At 47.4% G+C, this 12,375-nt stretch overlaps 1 protein-coding gene across 1 annotated transcript in view; it reads left to right on the top strand.

Moving 5' to 3' along the window:
* Il17rd (interleukin 17 receptor D) overlaps positions 1-12,375 on the top strand; it is a 65,256-nt gene that overhangs the window by 49,236 nt on the left and 3,645 nt on the right. Inside the window, 9 exon segments of the mRNA XM_050158204.1 lie at positions 2,125-2,243; positions 2,758-2,878; positions 4,675-4,719; positions 4,809-4,960; positions 5,452-5,517; positions 6,011-6,065; positions 6,507-6,617; positions 7,557-7,741; positions 10,373-11,318. Coding sequence (XP_050014161.1) covers positions 2,125-2,243; positions 2,758-2,878; positions 4,675-4,719; positions 4,809-4,960; positions 5,452-5,517; positions 6,011-6,065; positions 6,507-6,617; positions 7,557-7,741; positions 10,373-11,318 — 1,800 coding nt within the window.

The following is a 12,375-nucleotide window of genomic DNA, read 5'->3' as shown; positions in this document are numbered from 1 at the left end:
GTATATGTATTGGGAGGGAGTCAAATTCCCTAGAACTGAGATTACAGATAGCTGTGAGCTGCCATGTGGGTGCTGGGGATTGAACCTGGGTCCCCTGGAAGAGCAGCCAGTGCTCCTAATTGCTGAGCCATCTTTCCAGCCCCAAGCCTAGATTTCTTAATCTGAACAAGAATAAATCTCAGAATTACAGTGAGGTAGTGAGTGTAAGAGAGAGAAGATGGAGGTGTTGGGCCATCTTGTCTGTCCACATGAATACCTCTGGGTCTAAACCCTGTGTTTTTCAAAGGCAATTTTATCTTAACATTTAAAGATTAAAAATATTCTCTGGATAAAAGAGGTGGTCATTCCATTTCAGGCTTACATGTCTGAGTCTTGAGCTGGCTAACTGCAGCCTCCCTCTTTAGAGAGCAAGGGTCTAGTGGTGGGAAGAGGGTGATGATTTATGGTGGGGTGAGGTTCCTCAGAAGTCAGGAAAGCCTGTGGATTAAGGGCACTGACCAAGAGCTCAGCGCTTCCTTTGCTTACCACGTGACCCCAGGGCCCAGTCAGTTTCTCTAAACCTTTCCTCTGGGGCAGATGGGAGTCATGGTACCCGCCTCTGTGTTTGTCGCTAATAGCCATTGTGGGAGTGTGTTTCTCCAGCGTCACGTGGTCCTCAGGCAACATCACAGTGTCGACAGCTCAGGGTAGATGTGTGTTGGGAATTAAGTTCGCTGCCTCAGTTTCCCCTCAGCCCATATTTGCCATTATGATTTTTCAATCATCTATAATTTTCAGTCCTTCCTTTGAAAAACAAAACCCAGGTCTATCCATCTATGTTTACCCGAGTTGATCGGTTTTTAAGTCGTTGGGGGAGGCTTGCCTTTATTAATTTTACACGCCACCTGCCTTTTGTTAAACAGTCCTCCTGGAAGCAGCACATAAATCAAATCATAGTTTTTAAGTAGTAGAGATTTGTTCAAACATTGTTTCTTTTTCGATCTCAAAAGGCAAGCTCCCGCGAGAGCTAAAGAGAGCTAAATACTTGGTGCTAGGGAGATGTTGTGTCCTCGAGTTTGCATCCCTGTGGAGCCACTCTCTTCCCACAGGAAGCTTTGTGATAGAAAATGCTGTGCACTGTAGCACTACCAGCTTCTACAATACCAGGCTTTAATTGTGGCCTCTCTGCCCAAGCCACCATGAAATATGTTCTCTTCATCAAATAATTACAGAACTGGAGAACCTGCTCAAAAGAGAAAAAGATTTCTGTGACCTTTGCCATCAATAATTTCCCCACCTGGTTAATTGCATCCTGTGTAATTACTTTTGGCCCGGGAGGGGAAGGGTTGAAAATGTCTCCTTGTCTGGTGTTCAGAAAGAATGTGAAATCGATATCTTGACAATCAAGGTCAGCTTTGGGGATCTCCAGCTGCACTTGGTCCACTCAGTCTCCATGGGATACAGAGCCCCATTGCTGGCTCCTGTGGCCAGCAGAGCTTAATCCTTTTGAAAGCATCTCGTCAGATGTGCAGTGGGAGGAAGCTCAGGTGGTGAGGCTGGGCCGGCGCCTTTCAGTAGCTCTGTGGGCGGCTTGAGGCCTCTGAGGGCTCTGTGCAGAGCCCACACTGGGCAGCCCTTGGCTATCTGCATTTCAGGCATGATTAGGGGAAGACTGCATTCCCCTAAAATAATCTCCAGCCTAGGAACCCTCTTGGGTGCAGACATGCACTTTGCTGGGAATTTTGTTAAGTTCCCAGTGAAACTTGAGATTAAAAACAAAGTTTGGCGGCATTCACTGGGAATTATTGTTAGCTCAGTGTGCCTGAAATTACACATTCCATTATAGTCTTTGTGATCGGTTTAGACTTGAGCCTAAATATTGAATCCAGGTATCACAAAAGCAATAGATATTTTGTCCCAATGGCCGAGTGCTCTAGAGAATGTATTAGGTACAGTGATAGCGACCACTCTGCCTGCCCCAGAGGAATGAGCGAAGGTTGTGCGTTGCTCTGTTGTGTGAACTCACTGGCAGAGGAGACATCCTTTAGCTTTGGTGTGAAGCTGGAGAGGATGCGACCTTGGAGGAGGGAAAGTGTGTTCAGAAGCAATTAGGTCTGCCTTTCATAAAAGCCTCTGCTTTCTTAGGCATTGAATTCCTGAAAGGATTTCGAGTAATCCTGGAGGAGCTGAAGTCAGAGGGAAGACAGTGCCAGCAACTGATTCTAAAGGACCCGAAGCAGCTCAACAGTAGCTTCAAAAGAATGGTAAGTCACTCTCGGGAAATGGGCTCCAGAAGACACCATTGTTCTGGAGGTCTGAATGGCCTATTGAAAGTCTGAAATTGGAGAGTTGGGGGCCCGCTATGGGGACCACAGCCCAGCCAAGGTGGGCGAGAATGGGAGGCAGCAGCTTAGCCTGCCACACACCTAGGAAAACGCTTCAGCAGGGCTCAACTGTGGTAAACACACCTCTCTGGTTACGCTGAAGCAGCGACTATCTCAGGTGTCTGTGAACGCATCCTTCGCTCCCTCCAGCTGTGAGGCTCAGTACTAAGGTGCCATGGCTTTCTTGTCGACAGACAGACAACACCGTCCGTTTTTAGCATCAGTGATCCCAACGCAAGCTCAGTCCATCAAGTAGACCTGACTGCTTTCCTGGGGTCTGCTAGGCTCTGGAATTGTGTCCAAGTGGCAGTCGGTGTGGAGGGCTGGCCTTTCGTGTGTGCGCGGGGGTGGGCTGGACAATTCCTCTTCTATATGTGTCTTTGTTCCCTTTTAGGGAATGGAATCCCAGCCTTTCCTGAACATGAAATTTGAAACAGATTACTTTGTCAAGATTGTCCCTTTCCCCTCCATCAAAAATGAAAGCAATTACCACCCTTTCTTCTTCAGAACCCGGGGTGAGTATGCTCTTTCCTGCCTCCGCTGGTCTCTCTGCAAACGTGTTTACGCGCACACCAGATACTGATAGGAAGGTAAGCAGGGTGAGAAGCAAATTCACATTTAAAAAAAAAAAAAATGGGGCGTGGTCTCTCTACAGTCTAGACTGCTCTGGAATTTAACAGGTAGCCCAGGTTAGACTAAAACTCATGTCAATCCTCCTGCTTCAGCCTCATGCATGTTAGGATGTTAGCCACTATACCAGCTCAGAAATGTGTTTTCAAATATAAAGGCTAAGGCTGGAGAGTTGGCTCAGCCCTTAAGAGCCCAGGCTGCTCTTCCACAGGACCTGGGTTTGATTCCCAGCAACCCCGTGGCAGCTCACAACCATCTGTAATTCTAGTTCCAGGGGATCCAGTGCCTTCTTCTGACCTCTGTAGACTCCAGAGCACAAAATGCACAGACATACATGCAGGCAAAAACACCCAAACACATAAAATAATAAAAAGAAAATGAGTCCTCATTGAATAAATGGGACCTCCTGAGACTGAGAAGCTTCTGTAAAGCAAAGGACACGGTCGCTAAGACAGAAAGGCAACCCACTGACTGGGAGAAGATCTTCACCAACCCTGCAACTGACAAAGGTCTGATCTCCAAAATGTATAAAGAACTCAAGAAACTAGACTGTAAAAGGCTAATCAACCCAATTATAAAATGGGGCACTGAGCTGAACAGAGATCTCTCAACAGAAGTTCAAATGGCCAAAAGACACCTAAGGTTATGCTCAACTTCCTTAGCGATCAGGGAAATGCAAATCAAGACAACTTTAAGATACCATCTTACACCTGTCAGAATGGCTAAAATCAAAAACACCAATGATAGCCTTTGCTGGAGAGGTTGTGGAGAAAGGGGTACACTCATCCATTGCTGGTGGGAGTCACTCTGTAGACTAGACTGGCCTGGAACTCACAGGGATCCACCTGCCTCTGCCTCCCACCCTGTGAAGTTGTTTTTTGTTTTTTGTTTTTTTTTTCTTCTTTCTGTTGTTTTGCTTTTATTTTATGTGACTGGTGTTTTGCCTGCATGTATGTCTGTGTGAGAGTGCCGGATTCCCTATAACTGGAGTCACAGACAGCTGTGAGCTGCCATGTGATTGCTGGGAGTTGAACCTGGGTCCTTTGGAAGAGCAGTCAGTGCTCTTAACTGCTGAGCCATCCCCTCTAGTCCTTTTGTTAAATTCTTAATGAGTTGTTTTCTTTGCTGACAAGTTATTTTATATGCCTTGTTTTCCTCATTAAAATGATATTTTTTGGGTCGAGACCATGGGCACGCTACATCTGTTGTTGCTTTCATCAGATCGAAGACTCAAAGAACGTGTTTTTGAAAAATCGTGCCTGAAAAGTAGAATGTAGGTGAAGGTTGACGTGGCATCGGTGTGGTTACCGGAGCCCCTCAGGAGCCCTCCTGTGTGTGGCCATCTCCACAGTGGCTCGCGCCGAGCGACAGAAGGTGCTAGTTATGCCGCTGTGCAGTGTCGGACAAGCTTTAAAAACCACGGTGGCTCCACACAGCTTCCCTTGGGTGCATGACATGCTCTGCATTTATGTTTGTATGTTTTATCCTTTAAAATCTTGTTAAGATACAACATGATTGTAATGATTATCGTTATTGAATTGATGTGATGTGTACCTTCTCCAGCACACTAGGCCCAGTATATATATTTGTTCAATAGTTATAGTTTGTTTTAGAAGGAAAACCATCTAACTGGCCTAAAACTAAAAATAGCTGTCTCTCTCTCTCTTCTTTAAAACAATAGCCTGTGATCTGTTGTTACAACCTGACAACATGGCCTGTAAGCCCTGTAAGTACAGCTTTCTGTTAAGTCCCCAAGTGTTGCCCCATTATGGTGTTGGGACATTAGGGGGCTTATTGGGTCCTTCCTCCCCACAGTCTGGAAGCCTCGAAATCTGAATATCACCCAGCACGGCTCAGATGTGCAAGTGTCCTTTGACCATGCGCCACATAACTTCGGCTTCCGTGGCTTCTACCTTCACTATAAGCTCAAGCACGAAGGCCCCTTTCGGCGGAGGACGTGCAAGCAGGTAAGGAACACGCATGTTTCAAAGTGACACTCGGTGGCTGAGGTAGATGTCAGTCTCTCAGGGTCAGCGGATATTAGAGATTGTTTGCCACTGGGGCTATCTCTAGCTGACTTACCACTGCCCTAGTCAGCCCCACTTTGACTGTTTTGGGATGACACAGAAGCAAGGGGTCGAAAGCATAGATCTTTCTAGTTTGCATTATATTTTAAGCATCTACCAGGTGTGTGTGGCAATCCCAAAGCTTTCTGCTCTTCAGATCCTGACTGCTTCCTCTATTCATCCTTTGTAGATGGAAAACCTGGGCTCAAGGAGGTCTTACCTCTAGGAAGTGGGAAACAGGTCTTGAGCCAAGTCACTAGCAGGTCAAGGCCCCTTGGTTGGTTTGTTTTTGCTTGTGCAAACCAGTGGCAAATCTCCTTCAGCTTTGGGAAGAAGAGGCCTGAGGCCTTTTCTAGACGGGAGCATCTGAACTGCTGTTTGCTTCTTTGTAGGACCAGAATTCAGAGACAAGCAGCTGCCTCCTCCAGAATGTCTCTCCAGGGGGTTACGTCATTGAGGTCTGTACAGCCGTGGATGCCCTGTTGTTACTCCGTAGGAAGCAGTTCCCATAAAATTTTGAGTCTTTTGCTTGTTTACTTAAGACCGAGTCCTGTGTAGCTCAGGCTAGTCCCAAACTCCCCATGGAGCTGAGGATGACTTTGAATAAACTAACCTGTCTTGCCTCTTCCTCCTGGGATTCCAGACACTCACACTATACTCCTGGCTTTTATGCAGGCCCTGGGGGCCAGGTCTTCAAGCTTGCACAAGTACCCTTACCCATGGAGCTGTCTCCTCAGCTCCATCTTTTTAAAACTGCTGCCACTATTCTCCCTTTGTGCTCCCACTGCCTGGTGATGGAAAAATCAGCGACGTCACCAGCTGATGCAGTTTGTAGACGCATGCGCTGTCACCTGAACAGCGGTCGGTACAGTTGAACAGCGGTACAGTTGATGCAGTTTGTAGACGCGCTGTCACCCGAACAGCGGTAACGCAGCACTTTCTGTCCCGCAGCTGGTGGATGACAACAATACAACCAGGAAGGTGGCGCATTACGCGGTCAGGCCAGGTGAGCGCTTCGTCCTCCATCTGGTGTCTCACTCTCGAGAGCAGGCTTCTAGTGTGTTCTGTGTTCTTCATGCTCAAATCAGTCCCTCTCAAAGGATTATTCATCAAGTGAGCTTCCCTCCGCATTCAGGAAGATCAAAGCGTGGCACCTGGGACTAGGCAGTTGTCCTTGGAAGAAAAGCGGTAGGAAAGGGGACTTTCCTTAGGCAGAGTTTTCACGCCAGGTATTTACTGGCTCAACATATTCAGAACTATTGAATTCTTTCCTACAACTGTTTACAAAAGCACTGTTGGATCCTCTTATAATCACAGCAGAACTAGTGAGGTAGTTGGGGACCCTGGAACCTGTTGATCAGCTTATGCTTAAAAACAAAAAGGGACCCCCCCCCCTTGAACTTGTTTTGCTGCTTAAGTTTAAAAGCTTTCTCTTGGACTCTCCCAGTGCACTCTCCCTGGGCGGGACCCATCCGAGCTGTGGCCATCACTGTGCCTCTGGTCGTCATCTCGGCGTTCGCGACGCTCTTCACCGTGATGTGCAGAAAGAAACAGCAAGGTATCCATCTCTCTGTGCTGCGCCCTCTCCTCTCCCAGGCGGGTGCCAACTAAGATGGAGCGTGGGAAGCCCCGGTTCCTCCAGGAGGGGCTTGAGGCACCTCATTCTTTCTCGCCAGTTCCTTCAGTAGAAGTTCCCAGAATCCAGATATTTGGCTTGTAATCTCTAGGACCTGGCAATGGACAGGCATATCCTCCAGTTCTCAAACTCAGGAGGTCTGAGTGAGGTATGAGAGCAGAGTCATGTTGATAAGTTAGGTATTTCACCTGGAAAACCGTAGGTGAGCCTTACGCTTACCCAGCTGTAAACTTACATGAAAGTCATGAAGATGCTCACTTTAGACTTGTGTCCCTTAAGTTTAAGCATGGTGGCAGAAGCTTGGTATCCCAGCCACGTGGGAGGGAGGCTAAGGAGGAATTGGAGGCTGGCCTGGGTGATACAGCGAGACCTTTTGTCAAAAGAAGAGAAAAGTCATTTTTTTGTTGTTGTTGTTTGCTTGTTTGTTTGCTTTGGTATGCTGTACCTTTTTGTTTGTTTTGGTACACTTTACCTTTTTAAGATTGTTGAATGCATTTATTTTTTTTCTTTACTTTTTGATATACCGCTGCAGAAACTGACTCTCGTTCACAGTGCAACTTGAGGCTGGTGGAGTCGGAGACCAGAGACTCCCTAGATGGAGATGTCAGCTGTTCCTTTTGGTAAATTGACTTTTGAGATTGGATCTCATGTAACCCAGGCCGGCCTTCAACTTGCTGTGTAGCTGAGGATGGTCCTGAACTTCTGACCTTTTTGCCTCTGCCTCACAAGTGCTGGGATTTCTGTTGTAGGCCCCTGGGCCCCAGTCCAGCTGCTCATTCCTGAAGACACTGAGACCCAGGTCATGTGGAAAAGACAAAGCTTTGTTTATAGGTGTCAACCTTGTCTTCTCTCCCAATTTAGAAAATATATATTCACATTTAGATGAAGAAAGCCCCGAGTCCTCCACATACACCGCGGCTCTTCCCAGAGACAGGCTCCGGCCACGGCCCAAGGTCTTCCTCTGCTACTCCAGTAAAGACGGCCAGAACCACATGAATGTGGTCCAGTGCTTCGCCCACTTCCTCCAGGATTTCTGTGGCTGTGAGGTGCGGAATCGGGTTTCTTCTCTTACCCTGGGCAGGATATGAGATCCATATTCCTCTCCAGTGCCTTCTCCTCTCCAGTGCTTTCTGGAACCTGTCTTCGCCCAGTGCCTTCCTTTCCAAACCAGAGTCAGTCTGAGTTTGTTCTTTCTGATATTAGCAGTAAATGTGTCATATGACACATTCGGGCTTGAAACCCTTGAGTGACATGCACATGGTAGGACATTTGCAAGTGCTGAAAAAGGGTGCACTGCCATGGATCATGTGACCAGACGTGAGGTTGTCACCTGATAGCATGGTGAGCACCTGCAGACTCACAGCCTCGGTGGAGCATCAGGAGAGAATGGCAAAAAAAAAAAAAAAAAAAAAAAAAAAGAAAAGAAAAGAAAAAAGAAAAGGAAAGCTTTTAGGACCTTAGGCATTCTCTAAAGGAGTTCTGCTGACAATGGAGGCCGGGGATCTTGGGGACTGGGGAGGCTGAGGTAGACTGGTGTGAGAAGGCAGTGTTTAGAGAGAACCAGGAAGTAAAAGGAGAGAGCTTCATAATTTACCAAGTGTTTGCGTGTCTGTGCTGGTTTCTTAGCTCTCTCTTCTCCCCTTTCCCCTCCTTTTCCTCCTCCTCTTTCTCCCCTTCTCCTGCTCATCCTCCTCTGCCTCCTCCTTTTCTGGTTTTTCTTACTACGTAGCTCTTGCTGTTCTGGAATTCCATGTGTAGACCAGGCTGACCTCTAATTCCCAGAGATCAAGGCTTCATGTAGCTTTTCTGTAGACAGTGATGCTTAGTTGTTAAGAGTATAGTCTGAAGCTATTGTGGAAGGCACACCCTATTTGTCAGAAGAACAGTTAGTTATCATGGGATGTTTCCTAGCTCCTTTTTTTGAACTGCTAGTTGGCCCTTTCTTTGATGGGAGCCCCCTCTGGTGTTAACAAGATGTAATTACAAGCTAGGATTTCCTCCTGTGGGGCCTTGGGTCTAGCAGGTGCACAGCTGCTGAGAAACACTGCCACTGTAGCCTGTGGCCTGCCGAGTTGGGATAGCACAGGCACAAGTGGTGTGTTTGTGCCCTGTTCTTTTGTACATAGATGAAATTGCATATAAAGGTTTGTTTTTTTTTTTTTTAAATAGCTACAACATCATGCATGATAATGACTTACCATAGCGGAGTTAGTCCAGATTGCTAAACTTCCTAGTTCTTGGCCCATTTCCGAAGATTTCTCGATCACCAGAACATCTCACATTGCAATTGCTCAGTCAGAGATGGGAATATATATTTTTTAAAAACACTTTATGATGAAATCAGCTCTGTGCAGAGTGTTTACAGTTTTGTAAAATATGTCACACATGATTTAGCAAAATATGCAGATCAAAAGACTAGTAGGATTGCCTTTGTTGCTATAGAAACAGATTTTTTTTACTATACCCAGTTAGCTTGAGTGTGTGTAATGCCAGTGGAGCATGGGATGATCCGGTAGCTTTTTAAGCATATGGTAGATGGGGGCTTTCTTCTCTTGGGTACCATTTTAGAGCAGGAGAATGAAATCCTTCCTGAATGCCCTTCCTCCCTATGGTTCATGTTTAGCTGCTAGGAACTCTTGAACTACAGGAGCAATGGTGTCAGTGACGTTGCCAAGGAAGGCTCCTTACATTATGGGATGAAAGTAGTTTGAAAGGTAAATTCCTTCGAAAGAATTAGACACGCTTGGTTTTCTTTCCTGTATCAGGGATTCCACTACTCTCTTGGCTCTCTTAACCCAAACCCTCACGGTTCACAGGCCTTGTGGAGCTATGACACCGTAGACTTCTATGACACCGTAAAGAAAGGTACTTAATCCAGACAGGGTGAACCAGGAAAACCATACTATAGCCGGGTGGTGGTGGCGCATGCCTTTAATCCCAGCACTCGGGAGGCAGAGGCAGGCGGATCTCTGTGAGTTCGAGACCAGCCTGGTCTACAAGAGCTAGTTCCAGGACAGGCTCCAAACCACAGAGAAACCCTGTCTCGAAAAACCAAAAAAAAAAAAAAAAGAAAAGAAAAGAAAACCATACTACAGAAGAGGGACAGTGGGCTAACCCTGGGTCTATGAACCTGGCCACAGAGGTCCTCTGTCCTGTGGATGGCGATGGCACCAGGTCCTAACCCCATTTCCAGCACATTCTGGGGTCATTATCCACATCCTCTTCTCAGGCTTTTTAGCCTTTTCCCCAGGATCTTTCCATTCCTTATATCCGAAAGCCTCACTCATCAGACACACCGTTCTCTTCCCTTCCTCTTCTGAGCTCTCTGTCCTGTTGTGGGTTCCATGAGGACGTTCTTGGTTCCATTAGACAAATTGCAGAAAACCCTGGCTTCTGTCTCTTCACCTATCAGGCAGCATTGCTAATGACCCACCATGTTACCCGATGATGTCATGGGTGGCACGCACTTCAGGAAATGTGGTGTGTGCACGCAGTGGCTAACCGCAGTGCTCCAGCTGTTCCTCTGTGCACACACCTGGAACCCGGAACCTGCACACATCCCTGCTAATAATGGCTGAGGGGCAGGTGATGGGATCTCACTCACTGGGTTATTCCAGGCTTCTCTCTGGGCAGTGGTCGGTGTGAACAAGCAGCAAGGTGATCTGTCCTCTTTCCAGGTGGCGCTGGACCTCTGGGAGGATTTCAGCCTCTGCAGAGAAGGGCAGAGAGAATGGGTCGCTCAGAAGATCCACGAGTCCCAGTTCATCATTGTTGTGTGCTCCAAAGGCATGAAGTACTTTGTGGACAAGAAGAACTACAAACACAAAGGAGGCAGTCGAGGCGGGGGTTAAGGAGAGCTCTTCCTGGTCGCTGTGACAGCCATCGCAGAAAAGCTTCGTCAGGCCAAGCAGAGTTCATCCGCGGCACTGAGCAAGTTTATTGCTGTCTACTTTGATTACTCCTGTGAAGGCGATGTCCCCTGCGTCCTGGACCTGAGCACCAAGTACAAGCTCATGGACAACCTTCCTGAGCTGTGTTCTCATCTGCACTCAGGAGAGCACAGCCTTCAGGGGCTGGGTCAGCCAGGGCATAGCAGTAGAAGGAACTACTTCCGGAGCAATTCTGGCCGCTCCTTGTATGTTGCCATTTGCAACATGCACCAGTTTATCGATGAGGAGCCTGACTGGTTTGAGAAGCAGTTTATGCCCTTCCATCCTCTCCCTGTGTGCCACCAGGAGCCAGTCCTGGAGAAGTTTGACTCAGGTTTGGTTTTAAATGATGTCATGAGCAAATCAGGGCCGGAGAGTGACTTCTGTCTAAAAGCCGAGGCTTCTCTACTGGGGGCCACCAGGCCAGCTGACTCACACCCACATCTGGAAAGTCAGCGTGTAGGCCTGAACCAAGACACTGAGACCCAGCCCACCTGTGAGAGTGGCCCTGCCTTGCAGCCCCTGCTGCATGCAGTGAAAGCTGGCATTTCCTCGGATATGCCGCGGGACTCGGGCATATATGATTCCTCTGTGCCCTCGTCAGAGTTGTCTCTGCCTCTGATGGAGGGGCTGTCCCCTGACCAGATGGAGACATCTTCTCTGACCGGGAGTGTATCTTCTTCCTCTGGTCTAGGTAAGATGCCCTGGGACTGGGCCCTTGTCCTCATGTCTGTTTTTCCGTCTGTTTATCCGTCCATCCATCCATCTGAGCCCTCATTCTGTCTGTCTGTCTATCTATCTATCTATCTATCTATCTATCTATCTATCTATCTATCTATCTATCTATCTACTTACCTACCTACCTACCTGTCTGTCTGTCTGTCTGTCTGGGACTGGGCCCTCATTCTGTCTGTCTGTCTGTCTGTCTGTCTACCTATCTACCTACCTACCTGTCTGGGATTGGGCCCTCATTCTGTCTGTCTATCTGTCTGTCTGTCTATCTATCTATCTACCTACCTACCTACCTACCTACCTACTTGTCTGGGACTGGGCCCTCATTCTGTCTGTCTGTCTGTCCGTCTGTCCGTCCATCCATCCATCCATCCATCCATCTACCCACCCGTCCGTCTATCTGTCATCTATTTATTTATTGAATTTTTGTTTGTTTGTTTTATTTTATTTTATTTATTTATTTATTTATTTTGAGACAGGGTTGCAACTCTGGCTGTCATGAAACTCACTATGTAAACCAGGCTGGCCCCAAACTCACAGAGATCCTGAGGCCTGGGGTTGAAGGCATGTACCACTATGCCTGTCTCGGGATTGGGCTCTTGATATAGGCCATACGGCCTTTGGCCACACTTTGAAAGTCATCAAAGCTTTTTCCCAATTTGGATACCCTATTGGACAGTGAAACCTAATAATAAGTAACATAATAACTCTGATAGTCTTGATTTACTCCGGGTAATGAGAATATTGGACTGTAGAAATGATGGTGGTAGTTATGGTGAGCTGCTCAGACCCCTCCACCAGTGTTACACATACATGGTATTGTCTTTAAAAAGCTGTGTTTATTTTCTGTGTGTGTACACATGGGATGGGGGTGGGGGTGAGGCATGTGCCATGGCACAGGTGTGAGATCTTGTGGGAGTAGATTCCCTCCCATTGTGTGGGTTCCACGGTGTAAACTCAGGTTGCTGGGCTGGGTGGCATCTCCTGACTCTGAGCCATCTCACCAGCTCTGCATTGCC

Source organism: Alexandromys fortis, unplaced genomic scaffold (assembly GCF_014885135.2).
Source record: "Alexandromys fortis isolate MF-2015 unplaced genomic scaffold, M_Fortis_MF-2015_v1.1 scaffold_106, whole genome shotgun sequence".
NCBI lineage: Eukaryota > Metazoa > Chordata > Mammalia > Rodentia > Cricetidae > Alexandromys > Alexandromys fortis.
The sequence above is the reverse complement of the archived record's forward strand: the minus strand, read 5'-3'. Positions and strand labels throughout refer to the sequence as shown.